An 18,272-nucleotide genomic window follows, 5' to 3' on the forward strand; every position below is an offset into this window, starting at 1 on the left:
CAACGTAGTATCCCAAGGTAAAGATTCGAGCGACAAATGCATCTTAGGTTTCATGTGGACATGGATAGTTGATATATATTCCCCCAATTTTATGAATTAGCAAACAAAAAGAACAAAGCTGTTTTCCCCTAATATGGAAATCTTTAGACCTTGCTTGACAACAACCACAAAAATGGAAATATTTAGACCTTAAATCTTTAGTTTTTGTTGTCCCTATAACTCTTATCTAATTGTGTAAAAATTTGAACGTATGTACTTATTGAGAGACATAATATACACGTGCTTTTGAATTCTAATTTACCTCATGTCATTATAATTAACCATATATACTGACATTGCGGACAATCTAAATAAGTATTACAAATCATAATTAATTAATAAATAATATCAAAATGGAAACTTATATATATATGATAGAAAGAGTTTCAGATGGTACGAAACAAGTATTAACCTTAATTTTATTCATGATCTAGAATTATGAATCTATCAATCATAAAGTATTACAAATGGTATAATATGGTATACAATAATTTTAAAAAATACATACTGTAAAACAATGTATTAAATAAAGCTATAAACTATTAAACCTTTTCTAAGCTGTAGGTTCATCGTTCTTGACAGCATGACCAATCCCGGGGCTATGTCCTGGTGTTGTGGGTTTGAAGTCATCTCCTTTCTTATGTCCCATCCCGGGACTGTTTCCTGGAGAAGTAGGTGCGAAATCATCCGTTGTTCCAGTTTTGAAATGATCTTGACCGTTGGCTTTCTTCAATCGTCTTTCTTCCGTGGGTGCGAAGTCATCTTTAGACCCCTTAACATTCCCATTTCCTCTCTTGTGGCCGATCCCAGGACTGTTTCCGGGAGAAGTCGGTGCAAAATCGTCCGTAGATCCTGTTTTGAAGTGAGTCTGACCGTTGGTTCCTTCCGTGTGTTTGAAGTCATCTTTAAACTTTTCAACTTTGGCGTTTCCTTTTTTATGCCCCACCCCGGGGCTGTGTCCTGGGGAAGTAGGCGCGAAATCGTCTGTTGATCCGGTTTTTAAATGAACTTCACCGTTCGTTTTCTGCAACTTTCTTCCTTCCGTGGGCTTGAAGTCATCTTGAAACCCTTCAACATTGGTATTACCTTTTTTATGTCGCACACCAAGGCTGCTTCCTGGAGAAGTAGGCACGAATTTTTCTGTAGATCCAGCTTTAGAATGATCTTGATCTTTTGTTTTCCTCAACTTTCTTGCTTCAGTGGTGGTTGCTGTTTGGGCAAATACCATCGAGATCACGAGAATGGTCACACTGATAGTGAGTAGTTTCATGTTGTTGTTCTTTTTGTGGATTTCGAAATAAGGTTTAAGAGCTTGTATATATGAGTAGTCTGTGCTGAAATTTGGAGTAAGAATGCCCCATAAGAGATTGTATTTATAGTGCCATGAGATTGCTATGTTGCTGTTCATTAAATTAAAAATGTGTGCACAATGGCCACATTGATTGATTTTGGACCGTCTGTCTATCAATTTAATAGTATTGATAATACTACAAAGTAGTCATATAATAATATCAAGACCGTCAATTTGAAGGGCTTTGTTCTAAATGAAATAATGTTCGAATACTCACAAATTTGGTTTTCAGTTCCAAAAAAAAAAGAATGTCACGTTTATATTTTTTATGAAATTATACCTTTCTTGTTTATCTAAAAATAAATTTAAAGAGATGATAATTTTTTTTTTATTGTTGATATCAATGTAAAATTTCATCAAAATGGAAGAGATGATAACTTGATGATGATTTTTTAAAAAAATTATTAGCAATCGATCAACGTTCGTATATATGTCGACATTACTAGCATCTAGCTACTTTGACATAGTTCGTTATTGAATTCTCCATTTTCACATGCAATGATGCAAATAGTATAAAATCTATTCAAACACATTAATAACAAGTGGGCACGCATTTTTATTTCGTTGCTCGTGGTTAAATGTAAACAGAAATGCTATAATAGACTACCAATGGACGATCAATATAGCCTGTGTAAAGGAGATTCCAATATATTGGTAGATTGCTATTTTTGTTGAAGGTGAAAATAATATACAATATTTCAAAGTCGGTCCTAAACCTCCCGTAGTGCTCCATTGTTGAATATACAACACATATTTGTATTCCGAAAGTTTTTTTTAACGATGGAAATAACTACATTTGGTTTGAAATTTTTAAAATAGTATTTGAATTAATCGGTTCATTGTTTAACATGAAATCAAAGGCTAAGAAGAGCCGCCCTTTAGCCACCACAGAAATGTATATTTCAAACGAAAGACTATTTTAATATCACACGAGTTTAAAGAACACTAATGATTTGACAAAAGATATTTTTAATTGACCTTTCTCTTCTTTTAAAAGTCGAATGTGAAATGTAAAAATACTAAATAGGATTCTAAGCATGTTGACTATATATATTGCATAATGTTGAGATTTCTATTTATATATAATACTTTTTACATAATACGCATAAGAAGATGATCTCAGTCACAAATATAGAGATCTTCCACTACCCCATGAAAAAGGTTGGCTATACCATCAATGTCTTGTTGTTGTATGAAAAGATTTCAAAGTTAAACAATACTCTTGAATTTTAGAGATTGATACCCTTTTTTTTTTCGTTGATTTCGAATCACTCTCATCATTAATGTTCAATCATAATACTGTACTTAGAACACAAATCTATAAAATATATGAAACAAAATATATTGTGGACTTACAGTTTTCGGAAAGTTTCAGACATTGTAAGTTGAATTTTCCTTTAAAACAACATAGTATTGTATTTTGCACATTTTGTGAGATTTGATAAATGATATATATACATCGTAAAAATATTGGTCATTATAATGCTGAAATGGTAGGATCATATGAGATGAAAGAAAAAGAAAAAAGAAACTAAAGGTGCTTCTGGTTTTGAATCTCATGAACTAAATGTTACCCTAGCTTAAAAATTCGAAACCAGTCTTCAGGTGAGGGGACGAGAATCGCTATATAAGAACCATCTTATTGACTTGGTGTATGTTTGTGGATGTTATTAGTTTCCTTGCCAACTCGCAAGTGTCCGACAACGCCGCCATGCTTCAAAGAATATACCATTCCAAATAAATAATAGTGACAAAAAAAAAAACACAAATCAAAAGAGGGAATAATTAAACCAAAATATAGAAAAGTGAAAGTAGTCAATAGATTCACTAGAATAATGTCAAAGGCTCCATCACCATCAACAAAACCACTATATGGTCCCTACGCGTCACTCACCACTCACTTATTTTTTTTTTGGTCTTCACCTAATTAAACCCTTTTTCATATGTAGGACATAATATCATATTAGTTTAAGAGTTTAATCAATATAATTACCGTGTTGACAAACAAAAGAATCGATATGATTGCCATATATTGACTGTTACAAATTAGAACATAAAAGAATATTCTTACTAGACATCAAATCTCAAATTTGATTCCTATGCCTATTTCTTGTCAATCACCTCAACCCTTAGCATTTTTTAGGCAATTTACAAAAACAAATCTAAGCAGATTGTATTATATCAGTTCGAATTTTATCTTTTACCGAATCAGTTCGAAATATCTTTTTTGTATTATATAATACCCATTTGCTAACCGCTTTTGTAACATGTGAATGATGAAGTGAAATTAATTGTATATGTATTCGAACTAGCATCTATTATATATTGAATGAATGTTGTAAACGGAGCAAATTAAACTGTTAGTGGACTAGACTGTTTTATTTTTGGAACAGGCTAGCTGTAGACTATTTGGTTTACGACATCTTTTTCTCTATTTTTCTTGATGTATATTACATACTATAAATAAAATTTGATTTAGCATACAAACGAATTTGCCTGTTTCAACCATTAACCATTAGAACTCTTTTGTTTGGAAATAGAAGAAGTGCAATATTGGTTGAACAATGCGCATGCATATATTACACAGACACTTGATACTACAGAAAAGGGATTATAAAAGTAACAAAATAGTGGACGGACATGTCTTTTTTTTTTTTTTCTTTTTGTTTTGACATCAGTGAATGGACATGTTGAAAAGTGAAAGAAAGCTCTTTAATTTGGTTGGCTCCTGCACACAGGGAAGTTTTTCCACTAAGGGACCTACACCTACTGTAGCCTCCGCCACCCCAGGCTTCTATTTATATTTTATACAATACAATGTATGTATTGTACAAGTTGTTCTTCTTTTCTAAAGAAACGAGAGAATTTTGGCAACACAATAATGTCTTTTCTCTTGGTGATTAATCACCCTTGATTTTAAATTTAGTCGTCGTAACTCTAAAATATTTCAGACTTGATCATATAATATCCACGTTTAATCAACTTCTCTACCTCTTTATTAAAATGATATGCATACACAAACTTGACATTTATTTCACGCAAGCGACGAGAAACAGTTTGATCACACAAGAAAGAAAAAAAAAAAAACACACACACACACACACAAACTTGACATTGTACGTGTCCCTCGAGGGTATTTTATATATGTGGAGATATCAAAAGTATACATTATCCACGATTTTCACAAAAGTTACTTAAAATAATGGAAAAACGAGTCGTAGATTTTACATGTTGTTTGTTAAAGCGTGAATTTAGGAAGTTTATGAACAAAGAAAATGAAATAAAGTTAAATTAATTAAGATGAAGAATCCCCTATGCTAGGAAGTCGAAAGAAATAGAAAGAACAATTTGAAATCACACGTACGTGTGATTGTCCTAGGACTCTAGGAGGTTTTGAAGTCTAGGGTTCTCTTTAATTATCAACGAGATAATTAATAATGTGATTTGGAAGGTGTAAGCACCTAAAGAGATATAAGGTGGAATCAATTAACTCTCTTAATTATGAGAAGAAACCCATGTTAGTTTAAGTATGATGAGAACATAATGATTGTGCTTACTTGAAGCATTTTCAACTGGTATATACTCTTTGTTTTCTTTTCGAATTCTGGTCGATTAGTTTATATATAAAAGAAAGTATATAATAATATTGCCTAATTTATGAACTGTCGCATTACATAGCATAGAAAAAGGTCGTTATTCCAATATTAAACATCACAGAACGAATCAATTTATAAGGAATCACAAGTCACGATCATAGATTTGTAAGGCTGTTTCAGTCTCACCTTTCCAACCTCAAAGTTGGTCCGTCTCAAATTTTTAGCGGTTCAGAGACATTCACTCTTGCTTTTTCCTTCTTTTGGTATGTTATAGGCATCTTTTTCATTTAATTACACTATTTCGAAGCTTCTTTAGTTACTTCCTGCCCCAAAGGCCAAAGTGAATCTTTATAATGAAAGCTGAGATATTATTCTCTCTCTGATTTGATTAGTCGTACAAAGTGTACAACCTTAGTTTTCAGTGATATACTAGTTTCTCATAATACTAAAGAAGAGGATGGTAATTACAGAATAAAAGACCCTATAAGTATGCCCAAAAAAACAACCACTTATTTTTAAGGATAGTTAGGTAGACATGAGGTAACTATAGTTTTGCTAGCAAAATAGCAAAAGCAAAATTTAACTTCTTATACGGTTTAGCCAAAATACCATTTGCAGTTGTGCATAATTGTGTTCTTTGATTAAATAATGTATCATCTCTTAGTATCTCACATATCAATGAATATGTACATGGAGTAGTACATAGTCGTATAAAATTGCGTGATATGGAATAGAATAGTGCATCATTAAACTCACGTGAAACCATGTACCCTTGTTTCTATTCTATGCATTTATAATCTAACTCAATAAGTTATTTACCAAACAAAAGAAAAGTTCGAGTTTACCCTAGTAGTAAATGTACCCTTGTTTCTGTGATATTTACAACTGTTAGATGAATGTTAGTATTATGTAAACTACTACTCGTGAAACAATTTAATTCTCTACACTTTACAAGTAAAAAAAAATGTCGATGAGAACAAAAACAAACATGAATCATGTGATGTGAAGGTCACAAGAACTCGAATATGTCCATGGTCAAAAACTGAATATTCCAAAGCAGAAAATGGGAATCCAAATGGTCTTTTTGGGCCTATTCTCAAGGCCCATTTCATCTATGAAAATAGTGAAATTAAAAAGTCCAAAAACAAAACATATGTGTACTGTAATGTACCTCAAAATCAAATATCACAGAACAACTTAATTGACATCTAAAAAAAGAAGCAAATACATTTTCCAGTCCCTATACAACAACCACTGAGAAGATTAAAGAAGAAGAAAACAAAATCATATCTGTTCTAAAAGGAAAAGCTCAACAAAGTAGTTGAGCAGAATAACCTAAGGAAGTAGAAAGCTTCAAACAGAAGACCCTTTTTTTGCATTTTGCAAACCCTTTTAGTAGAAAAAGTCTCTAAGATAAGCTAAAAAACACTAATAATCTGCTCGTAGATATTTCTCGTACTCGGTCCCGTTCAATGTCTTGTTTATATCTTCCCAGTTCTTTATGTGATCTGACAAATCTCCTCTGTGTATCTTCACCTGTCTGCTTGACAAATCCTTCACAGGAATGTTCAAAAACTCTTGAACTTGTTTCAATGTCTGCATCCAAACACACAAAAGCACACAAACTTTTTAAGTGTGTTGAGTGTTTATAGCAAAAGATAACAACTTTAAGATTGTTTTGAAACGTTACCGTTTGATTTGTTATGAGATCTTCGTAGAAGACAACGATATGACGAGTGGTATTGAAATATTCTAACGCCTTTGCAGCTGAATTCTCTGTTTCTTGTAAATCGTGGATCAATGATGTCGAGTTGATCACGGGCTTATACTTAGAAAGTGCATCTGCCTGCAGTTTTGAATCAAAAAAACAATCAAGAAACCAATCGAAATCAAGAATCCAAAACCACAAAACATTTGTATACATAACATAAAACAAACCTCTTCAGGAGAATGAACATGAGACTTATGAGTCCCATTCAATAGCTTAGCATAACGGTCATAAGAATTTGCCAACACAGAAACCATTCTTCTTAAAGGATTCCTTCTAAATAGAAATATCGCCGAGACACCTCTACGGTTAAAGTAATCTACTATTTCTTTATGGTTAACCATCAAACCCTGCACACAGAATCGTATCAAGAACTCAGTGACTGACTCCGTAACGATTCAAGTTATGTTACTTGTTTATTATACCTGGTTAAGCATCCATTTGAATCCAATAGCAGCAGAGCACTCGTTCTTTGAAGCACTCGTAAACCAATCAAGATTATAAACTCTATCAAGCGTCTGAATGATCGAAGATATGTTTTTTCTCCGATCCAAAACCGAGAAGATCTCTCCGTTAGAACTCACATTGTTATGACTATTCAACAATGTTTCAAACCAACCGCTTCCTGATCTCTGCATCGACAATATCGCAAAGTACCTCACCGGATTATGCCCACATTCATCTCTAGTTCAAGACAAAACAAAGATTTCAATAAGCAAAACAAAACAAAAAGACACATGGACAAGAAGAAGAAGAAATAATAGCACTACATTATTATTACCTATTAAAAGTCTGTGGCTTTGGGTAATGAATCCGAGTAACAAAGCGTAAGGAGTGAGAATCAATAGGACTAGTTTGAACAAGTTGGGAGCTTTGGAGATTGACATAACCGAACTGTTTCAAGCAAACGGAGCAAATGTAGAGACCACAAACCATAGCAAACACCAAAACTATCATCCTTAAGAACAACGGTGATTTCTTTGGTTGCTTTATAACAATCGCTGCACTGTCCTGTTTACAAACCAATAACATCTCAGAATCAAAGAGTCTTTAATTGAGATATCTAAACACTAAATCAAAGACACAACACATGAATCAGTACTAAATCGAAATCAATCTCAAAAATCATAACTTGTTTTCATGAAATCCAAAAAAAAAGAGATTTTTTTTGGTAGATTCGAGAGATTAAACATACATGCAGAGATACCCAGAAGCTTAAATGCTTAATCACAAAGAGATATACGAAAGAGAGATTAAAAAAAGGAACCTTTCCGAATAAACAGATGAACTCCGCCATTGATGTGTCACGGAGCTTATAAAAACAGAGTAAAGTACAACTAAACAGAGGCCTTTACTGCCTTAAGATACAGAGACGAGTTGATGGATTCATGAATCTAGTTCAGCTACAGAGAATCTAAGAAGAAGAAGAAAAAGCTAGAAGCTAAACCCAAAAGAGTCAAGTTGGGGTCTGAGCAAAGATTTTTGTAATAATATATTAACAAACCTGGAAAGCAGAGCCATTGTCATTAAAACATGGCTACTGTCTTTTTTTCCTATTAATTAAAAATCTAGCAATTAAAAGGCTAATTTACAACAAAAAAAAATTACTCTCTCTATCATAACTAGATCATATTTTAGAATTTTTCATATAAATTAAAAAAACATTTAATGTTTAACAATAAATGCATTATTTATTTACAATAACATATTTTCATAATTGTTGACCAATAGTAATTGATCAAACTTTTAAATTTTTATTTAATGATTTTTGAAATTTATAATTTACTAGCATTAATTAATAAAATTTTACAGAAAATCAATTTTTTTAGGATATAAGAAAAAAGTTTAAAAAATTATCTTTGATGATATGGAGGGAGTATGTCTTTTTGTATAAATTAAGTCTCTCTGATCAGGAAATTTATTAACTTCCTTGTTTCTGAATGTTGACAACTTTGTTTAATATATTTCCCATTTGGTATCATTACGTAAGTTGCTATATTACTAAGTTTTAATTAGAAACTTAGAAGTTGACTATCACAAGTTTAAGGTTAATTATGTTTTTTGATTATTATTTTTTTAAAAAAATTGATGAATAAAATTTTAAATTAAAGTGAAAGAGCCACTGTGTCACGCGCGTCAGTCTGTTCTGAACGTTACACTTTTGCTCTGTTCATCACTACTAGTATTGATGAACTGATGATGATACTTTACACTAAAGATTAATAATGACTAATAATTCTTCCATGGTGAATTTTTGTAGTATTAAACTTAAATAAACATTGTTTAGGCACATAATCAATTCAAATAATTACCCTTTGTCTTTATTTAATAACCCTTTGTTAAGCGGATGTTATTATGTCCCTTTTTCGTCTACCCCTTTATCTTTATTTGATCATTTAGTTTATAATTGATGTTAATATTATTTTATACATTGGTGAACGAGTCTTGTGTGCAAAAAGACTTTAAATTTCTGAAGCGGGATGAGAAGGAAAGAGACTTTTGAAGTTTTCTTTTCAAATATACTTTTAATTAATGTTGTTAGTTTGGAAGTGTTAATCAAGATATATAGTAAAAAGAATAGTTGCAATACTTTTGCAATACTAAATTTTTCTTTGAAAGATCCTAAAACAGCGGTGAAGAATATTCAATCTTTTTGCTAAATAATAGTATAATTAATTATTGAAAGAGAATACATTTTTCATAGTACTATAAAACACTAAAAATACAAACGCATATATGACAAAATAAAAAACGAATAGAGAATACAATGATACAAATGAGTTCGAGCTACCGACACCGTACGTTATAGTATTTATAACTGGTCGGCTTATCAAACCGAATCTTTGGTATGTATTTGGTCTTTACGATATATGACTTAATCGGAGTAAAATATTTGTTAGTACAAAATAGTATAACGTACCGGGTTTGTCGCAGTTTGAGACGGTCGTCCATTGATGGCAGAGCCTTATTTGAGCATTCCTATTTATTTTAGCCCGAGGGCTTGTGTGATTGATCTCGTCTACGGTCGATATTTATTGCACACATACATGATAGTGAATCTATATAATGATTTAACCCAAAAACATACACTGCTAATGCTCAATTTTTTCATGTGAATAATAAAGTCATATGAAGAACATATAGATCTCCAGGACTCCATATATAATATATTCTAACTTGACCCCAAAAAAAAAAATCATACTAGCTAGTGTTAGGCATGCAAGAAATAAACTATAAACAGATTATCATTATTAGGCTTAAGGCATGCGATATAATTTACATAGCATCATCACTTTCACTTACATATTAAAAATAAAATATATCCAATTGTCCATGTGTTTCCTCTTCCAGCGTTTATACATAGAGGAAAAATTACGAAATATTGGAAAGCAGCCTCGCTTATTAATCACCCACCAAATTAGTTTTCTTTATTTCATACCCACCTTGATTGTTTTATTAGTTTATTTCGTCGTTTTGTTTACGGGGATTTAGTTTTCTTATTCTACGAACTTACGAAGGAAATGGAAAAAAGAAGAGAAGAACTTTGTTTATTTGGCCTGTCCTTATTTGTTTAATATTCCTAACAAACGAAAAGGATTTTGAGTTGGTACCACATGGTTCAAGACTTCAAGTCTTTGAACCTTTGAGTGGGATCCGACGTGGTACTCATCGATGAAAGAATCAAATGGTGCGAGTCCATTGCAAACTGCAAATAAACACGTTCAGTCGACACTTGGAAGTTTGTTGAGATCCCGTAGATTATCATAGAAAAGACCATGATAATCATAGAAACATAAAAACTAATTAGCCAATTTAACTAAGATGTAAGATCCATGGAATCAACTAATATGCATAAAAAGAATATGTTTGATATGTGAGATAATGTTGTAGGAATACTTGTTTTGTTGAGAAATGTCAAGTGTTTTGTCATTTTTTGATCTGATGGTATATCCTGGAGGACTTGGACAATGTAAAGATATATGTAATCATCCAGTAGTAGTACCATAAGATTTGTAACACTGTATGCTGAACAGAAAAAGTATTTGGTTTGACCCAATAACGTGATGGTTTAGGCTACAATGGAAATGTGAGCTACAAGATTTCAGTGTTGACTCATAAGATCGGCGAAACAGCAGGCCCAATTAGCTGATATTTGAAAAACCCATATCAGTTTTTTGATTCAAATGAAACTTCTTACCAAACTCATTTTATATTTAAGGAAAAACGAAAGCCCAAATACTTTCTCCTTTTTTTTGAAAGTCTACACATTCTAAAAAGCATATAAGAGATTTTTCTTTTGTTACATGACATGCATTTCATTCGTTGGATAACTGGATCTATCCATAACCTAATTCATTGTCTTTATCATTCGTCACATTTTTTTTTTATATTTTCATAATTGGCTCCTGTTATTATATTGGAAAAAATATTGAGAGAAGGATATACCGCATATTCGAATGAAAAAAGAAAAAAAAAAGAAGTAAAGTTCACTTAAGAAGAATGGAGTTGTCTGTATTCTGTAGAGGCGCATCATAATGTCCCAAGAAAAAAGGATGAAGAAGATTCTCCAGGCTGAGTAGATATGCCAGTCGTTAGAAGTCAAATCATAGTTTTGTTGTTATGCTTTGTAACAAAACACATACACCATAATTGAATGATGAGAGACATATATAGACACCATATTTTCAAAATTTTATGAAATGTTATTTGAAAGGAGGACAATCTATAAATGTTCTTAATCGGTTAAGTATAAAACACTAGATAAACAAAACCGATGAAAAACATTGATAAGAGTTTTTAGTGATAAACGAGAATGATAAGCATTTATATCATTTTGTTATTTTTGTTTTATTTTAGTTTAACACTCAACAGTTACATATTTTGATCATAGAGCAAGAAGTATGGACATGTGGCCTAAAATGAAGAAGGCGAACGTAGGAGGTCCACATAATTATCTCTAATAGACAACGATGGACCATGAAAAAAGGCACACAAGATAACACCATTTCGTTGTCCTCTCTTCTACTTCCCACTAACCACCAAAATTGCATATATTCTCCTCTTTATTTTTTTTTGTGTTAGTGTTTGCTCTATGTGGGTCTACCGCTTGTGCTACTCGTGTTTTTTTTATAAAATTTAAATCTGTACGTAAGAGTTTGGTTTGGCCTTTGCAGTTTACAAAAGTGAGATTAATAGTGGTTTGAATTTCATGAAACTCGCTGATATTGTTTGGAAGCTATTCATGAATCATGAATCAGAGAAGCTGCTCGTGTTTGTGATTATGATTATAAGTGTTCTAGTTCTACAGTATGTGTGGGGCTTTGCAAACTTTGCTCATGGGACTGTTGGTAGGAGCTTCTTAGTGTTGTACCCACGATCTGCCATCTCAGGCAATAAGCAAAAGGGCCCATGCCGAGCTTGTCTAATGGGCCAAGAGCGTATTACTGATCGGCCCATCAGGTCCGGAGGAAGGAAGTGAGCGCGGAGATGATCTGTGTTGGTCAGCTCGCAGCTCGGGCCCGGTCAAAGATTTCCGCATTCAAGAGGATTAGTTGGGTTGCGCAAATCGTGCCCTATTAATTATGTATTAATTAGATAATAAATTGGTCTGTATAAATATGTAAGGAGGGAGTCTTTTGTAGGGGATCAGAAATATTTTCCAAAAGCAGCAATACAAATTCAAATTCTCAAAAACTCTCTCAATTCAGTTCGGAATTATAAACGGCGACAAGCTCCTCCACATTCGAATTACTTCAGAAGGAGAAACTAGATTTCAGTTCTCACATTTGGCGCTAGAAGGAGGGGTTAAAATGGTGGAGTTCACGGTTTTCGACCGACCTGCGGCCTATAATATTATTTTGGGAACTCCTTGGCTCTACCAGATGAAAGCAGTGGCCTCGACGTACCATCAGTGCATCAAATTTCCGACCCCGCAAGGAGTACGGGAGGTTCTAGGAAGCCAAAGGACGGCGAGGAGCTGTTACCTCGCAAGTCACAAGCTCCTGGTCCAATAGCAACCACAGCTCGAGGTCCCGAAGAATCCAGTTCGGAAGCAGTTAAAAGGTGACCTCACTGAGTCCATTTTCATCAATGACAAGTTTCCGGATCAGGAAATCAAGATTGGAGTGGGGTTGGGTGACGAGCTCCGCGCCAGTCTGATAACCTTCCAAAAGGAAAGGATGGCTACCTTCGCGTGGTCCGTAGACGAGATGCCCGGTATCAGTTCAGAGGTTATCTCCCATGAGCTGAATGTGGACCCAACATTCCGACCTGTAAAGCAGAAGCGAAGGAAGCTGGGTCCTGAGTGAGCTGAAATCGTTAACAAAGAGGTTGAACGTTTGTTGAAGGCAGGACAGATACGCGAAGTAAAGTACCCCGAGTGGCTCGCAAACACAGTGGTAGTCAAGAAAAAGAATGGAAAGTCACGACTCTGCGTTGATTTCACCGACCTGAATAAGGCCTGCCCCAAGGATAGCTTTCCACTTCCGCACATCGATCGGCTAGTTGAATCTACCTCGGGGCACGAGTTGATGTCTTTCATGGATGCTTTCTCTGGCTACAACCAAATCCTTATGAACCCAGACGATCAGGAGAAGACTGCGTTCATTACGGACCGTGGGACTTACTGTTACAAGGTTATGCCTTTCGGGTTAAAGAATGCGGGAGCAACTTACCAGAGACTGGTAAATCGAATGTTCGAGCACCAGCTCGGAAAGACCATGGAAGTTTACATCGATGATATGCTGGTAAAATCAATGGAAGCCAGCTCGCATCTCGCGAATCTGAAAGTTTGCTTCGACATCCTGAATCAGTCGGGATGAAGCTTAACTCCACGAAATGCACCTTTGCAGTCCCATCAGGGAAGTTTCTAGGGTATATCGTCACAGAGAGAGGAATTGAGGCGAATCCGAGGCAGATCAATGCTTTCTTGTCTATGAGTTCTCCTAGGACTTTACGCGAAGTGCAACGCCTAAACGGACGGATCGCAGCCCTCAACCGCTTCATCTCTCGATCTACGGACAAATGCCTCCCGTTCTACTAATTGCTGCGAAAAGGGGGAAACACTTTCTTGTGGGATGCGAAGTGCGAAGAGGCGTTTGCTCAGCTCAAAACCTATCTATCTGAACCACCAGTCTTGGCTAAACCCGAGTTCGGTGAGCCGCTTTTTCTTTACGTAGCCGTCTCGGACAGTGCAGTCAGCGGAGTCTTGGTTCGTGAGGAAAGGGGGGAGCAGCGACCAATTTTCTACATCAGCAAGTCATTTACTGGGGCGGTGTCCAGGTACCCTATGATGGAGAAATTGGCCCTAGCAGTAGTCACTTTGGCAAGAAAGCTGCGGCCTTACTTCCGGTCCCATACAATCATAATCCTGACCATGCAACCACTACGGACGGTATTACATAGTCCGAGCCAATCCGGGAGGCTAGCTAAATGGTCTGTCGAGTTAAGTGAATACGACATCGAGTTCCGGACTCAAACTTGTGCAAAGGCACAAGTGCTGGCTGATTTTTTGATCGAACTCCCACTAGCCTCTTCGGTTAGCGACAATGTCGAAGCCCCATGGACGTTGTATGTCGATGGCGCTTCTTCCAAGTCGGGAGCAGGAATTGGGGTCCGCCTCACTTCCCCTACAGGCGAAGTGATCGAGCAGTCATTTCGCTTGGCTTTCAGTGCGTCCAACAATGAAGCCGAGTACGAATCCTTCCTTGCTGGTTTACGCCTCGCAGTGGGGATTGGTGTCCGAAAACTCCGAGCTTTTTGCGATTCACAGCTGGTCACCAACCAGTTTTTGGGGGAGTACGAGACAAAGGATGGTCGTATGGAGGCTTATTTGTCCAAAGCTCGGGAACTAGTCACTAAGTTCGAGGATTTTGAAATCACTAAGATCCCACGAAGTGAAAACTCCGCGGCGGACGCTTTAGCATCTTTGGCGTCCACTTCGGATCCCGCGACGACCAGGATTATCCCCGTTGAAGTTATCCAATATCCAAGCATTCGACTAGAAAACTCAAACGTCGTCACCCGGGCAATGAAAAAGCAGCTGGCTGCAGGGGAGGCAGCTCGCAAGGCGTCTGCGGACTCTTTGCCACCGGAGGACCCAGCCCCCGTTATGCCTACTCCAATGGAAGTTCACCCACCTCTGGCCGAGCTAGACGCGAGTCAAATTCTGGAACCGTCAAGCTCACCAGTTGACAATCAAGCTGTTATCCCACATGCTACTTCGAGCGGCACGAATTCTAACAGCTGGGGGGCAGATGACTGGCGGAGCCTGATGTGGGCTTACTTGGAAAAAGGGGAACTCCCAGCCGACAAATGGGCAGCTAGGAAACTCAAGGTTGTCAGTGCGCGGTACTGCGTTCACAACGGAATACTTCTACGCCAAAGTGTAGCTGGTCCTTATCTAANCATGCGTGGCTGGTAGTGAGCATGCGATGCTAATGCGAGCTGTTCACGATGGTCCCAATGGAAATCACTCCGGAGGTCGGACTCTGGCTTTTAAAATCAAAAGGCAAGGTTACTTCTGGCCTACCATGGTCACGGACTGCGAAAGATATTCTCGAGCTTGTGAGAAGTGTCAGAAGCACGCCCCGTCAATTCATCAACCTGCCGAGCTCCTGTCTTCGGTGTCCGCACCTTACCCATTCATGAGGTGGTCTATGGATATCATCGGTCCATTACGTCGAGGACCAGGAGGAGTTCAATACGTGCTCGCTCTTACTGACTATTTCTCCAAGTGGGTAGAAGCGGCAGCCTATGCGAAAGTAACAAGTAACAAAGTGGAACAGTTCGTGCTTAAGAGCATAATCTATCGCTACGGTGTCCTGTGTGAAATCATCACGGACAATGGTCCACAGTTCATCTCCTCGAAGTTCGAAGAGTTCTGCGCGAAGTGGAAAATTCGACTCAATAAATCAACTCCTCGTTACCCACAAGGTAATGGGCAAGCCGAGGCGATGAATAAGGTCATACTTGCCAACTTGAAGAAACGGCTTGATGCTCGCAAGGGGCGTTGGCCTGACGAACTACAGGGCGTCCTCTGGACGATCCGAACAACACCTCGTCGGGCCACTAATGAGACACCTTTCTCCCTGGTTTACGGAGTTGATGCCGTAGTCCCAGCCGATATAGAAGTGCTCGGAATCCGTTACCTCGCTAAACCCACTCCGAGCTGAGGAGAATGAAGAATTCCTACAGGATACTCTCGATACAATCAACGAGCGTCGGGACCAGGCCTTGGTTCGGATCCAGAATTACCAGAACGCAGTAGCTCGGTACTATAACTCCAAAATCCGAAGCAGACCCTTGGCAGTTGGCGACCTAGTCCTCCGGAAAGTCTACGAGAACACCGAGGAGCTCAATGCAGGAAAGCTGGGAATTAACTGGGAAGGACCGTACAGAATTACTCGCGAAGTCCGAAATGGAGTCTATCAGCTCGAGGATTTAGAGGGAAAACCAGTCCCGAGGTCTTGGAATTCTTTGCACCTTAAACTCTTTTACAGTTAATTTATTTGTATCGAACTACGATTTAGCTTGATCCCGATTAGGGTACGTAGGCAGCCCACTTCGGGTCCAGCTATACATATTAATAAAATTTAAAGTTTTCTTAAANAAAAAAAAAAAAAAAAAAAAAAAAAAAAAAAAAAAAAAAAAAAAAAAAAAAAAAAAAAGCCGAAGTCTGACTTCGCATATATCATTTAAGCCGAGGTTCATCTTCGTAGGTCTAAACCGAAGTTTTCACTTCGTACTCAGCTTTACTTTAAAGCTTAACGTTGCGAAAACTCTAAACCGAAGTTCTTACTTCGTACTCCACTTTACTTAGTAAAGTCAAAACTTAGTTTCTTATCTAAACCGAAGTATCCAATTCGTACTCAGCTTTACTTATTAAAGTGGGATGTCATCTTTTCGAACTACTTAACCAAAGTTCTCACTTCGTGTTTATTCCTGCTCGTATCATCTTTTAAAACAAAAGATTGTGGAAATTAAGTTCGCATTTAAGATGACAAAACAAATTTTTTTTTGTATGGAGTGGTCACCACGACCAAAACACTCCAAAGCAAGTCTGAAAATAAGTACTACAAACAGGGGGGCAACCCGTGCCAAAACACCCCCAAAATGAAAACTAAGGATTAGGAAAAGCGGGATCAGACGCCGCTTCGGATAGGGCCAAGCCCATCTCTGCGAGCTCCTCTTCCGGCCTGGTGTTCACCAGAAAATCGTCCATTCCCTGCTTTGACATTTGCCCGAGATTAGTGCCGGACTCGTCGATTGTGACGCTTAGCGGGTTCTCGCTGCACAAGAGATCGGGTGTATCCGCCAAAAGATCTGAGAATACTGAGAGGTCGAGGTCACGAGGAGTTACCTTCGAAACCTTCTCGTCCGCCACCTCTTCGTCAGCTTTCAGGAGTCCGAGCTTGGCCTCCATGTCTTGGATCTCTCCTCTGGCGATTTCCTCGATCAGCACCCGGTTCGCCCTAATCTCAGCAGCTCGGACCTGGAGCAGAGATAGCTTCTCCCTCTCTTTGAAGGTGACCCTCACCTCCTCAACTTGAGGACGGAGAGTCCGCCTCATTGCCTGCCTCTCCTCCCTTCGCACCCTCTCAATCTCGCAGCTGTTGCCAGCTTCGAGTAGCTGATTGCGAAGCTCGATCTCGTGCAACCTGTTCTTGGTTGCCTTCGCGTCCTCCGCAGCTTCGAAGTAAAGGTCCCCCGCCTTCTTCAGTTTGTCTCGGAGGTCTTCGTTGGCAACCCCAAGGTCGAGCACCTCTATTTCAGCCTTCTTCATCCGCGCTCGGATTTGCTCGGCTTTCGCTACGGTGCTAGCATTCTCAGCCTCCAGCCTGGCGTACTCTTTCACCTGGGCTTCCAGGTCAGCGATCCTCTCTTGAAGAAGGTTCACCTCGGAAGATGAAGGGGAGGCGAACAATTGATCCTCGTAGGACGCCACCGAAGAATTCTTGTTAGAAAGGCGAGATTTGCCTTCAGCAAGGACCATCGTCATCTGTTTCTTTGCCTCTTTTTTGGCAGCTCGGCATGCCCTTTCTTCCTTGTAATTCATCTCCGAAACGCTCACGGGGGTAGAACAGTTTAGAGAACGTCTTCCGAGCCTCGCCGTGGACTCTCTGATCCTTTCGCAGGAGAAAGAATCCCAAGCAATCTGTCCCTGGCTGCAGAACCTCGAGAAGAACTCTGCGAATGTGGGGTAAAGCAATCCGCGTTCGAAGTGATCTGAAAAAGAAACAGTTAAAAGGTGAGACGGAAAGTCAAGCAATACTTAACGTGGACCTAGCAAGGAACTCCATTCTACCAATTTTCGAAGTCCACTTTGATACGTGCGAACTCACGCGGTGGCCGAAAGTGAGCTCGTTAACCGGGAAGAAGAAATAGGACTCCGCCACTTTTCATCCTTCTCGGTGGGGGGGGGGCGGCTCTTTAGATCTCCTCTCCGAGGAGGGACCCCTGTCTTTCGAGCTCGGTTTACCTCGCTTATCCCCTAATGAGCCAGTCCGGGCTCGGACTT

At 37.8% G+C, this 18,272-nt stretch overlaps 2 protein-coding genes across 2 annotated transcripts; both read right to left on the reverse strand.

Annotated features, from left to right (window-relative positions):
* On the reverse strand, positions 593–1,356 carry LOC104715520. The gene has a single exon (XM_010432915.1). The coding sequence runs from the start codon at positions 1,307–1,309 to the stop codon at positions 593–595; it is 717 nt and encodes a 238-aa protein (XP_010431217.1). The 5' UTR covers positions 1,310–1,356.
* LOC104711605 (nodulation protein H-like) lies at positions 6,130–8,051 on the reverse strand. Its single transcript, XM_010428300.2, has 6 exons — positions 8,022–8,051; positions 7,536–7,765; positions 7,180–7,438; positions 6,925–7,104; positions 6,677–6,832; positions 6,130–6,582 (listed from the first exon to the last, which is right to left on the reverse strand). The coding sequence occupies exons 1-6, from the start codon at positions 8,049–8,051 to the stop codon at positions 6,415–6,417; spliced, it is 1,023 nt and encodes a 340-aa protein (XP_010426602.1). The 3' UTR covers positions 6,130–6,414.

The sequence above is a fragment of the Camelina sativa genome, chromosome 9 (genome assembly GCF_000633955.1).
Source record: "Camelina sativa cultivar DH55 chromosome 9, Cs, whole genome shotgun sequence".
Lineage (NCBI taxonomy): Eukaryota > Viridiplantae > Streptophyta > Magnoliopsida > Brassicales > Brassicaceae > Camelina > Camelina sativa.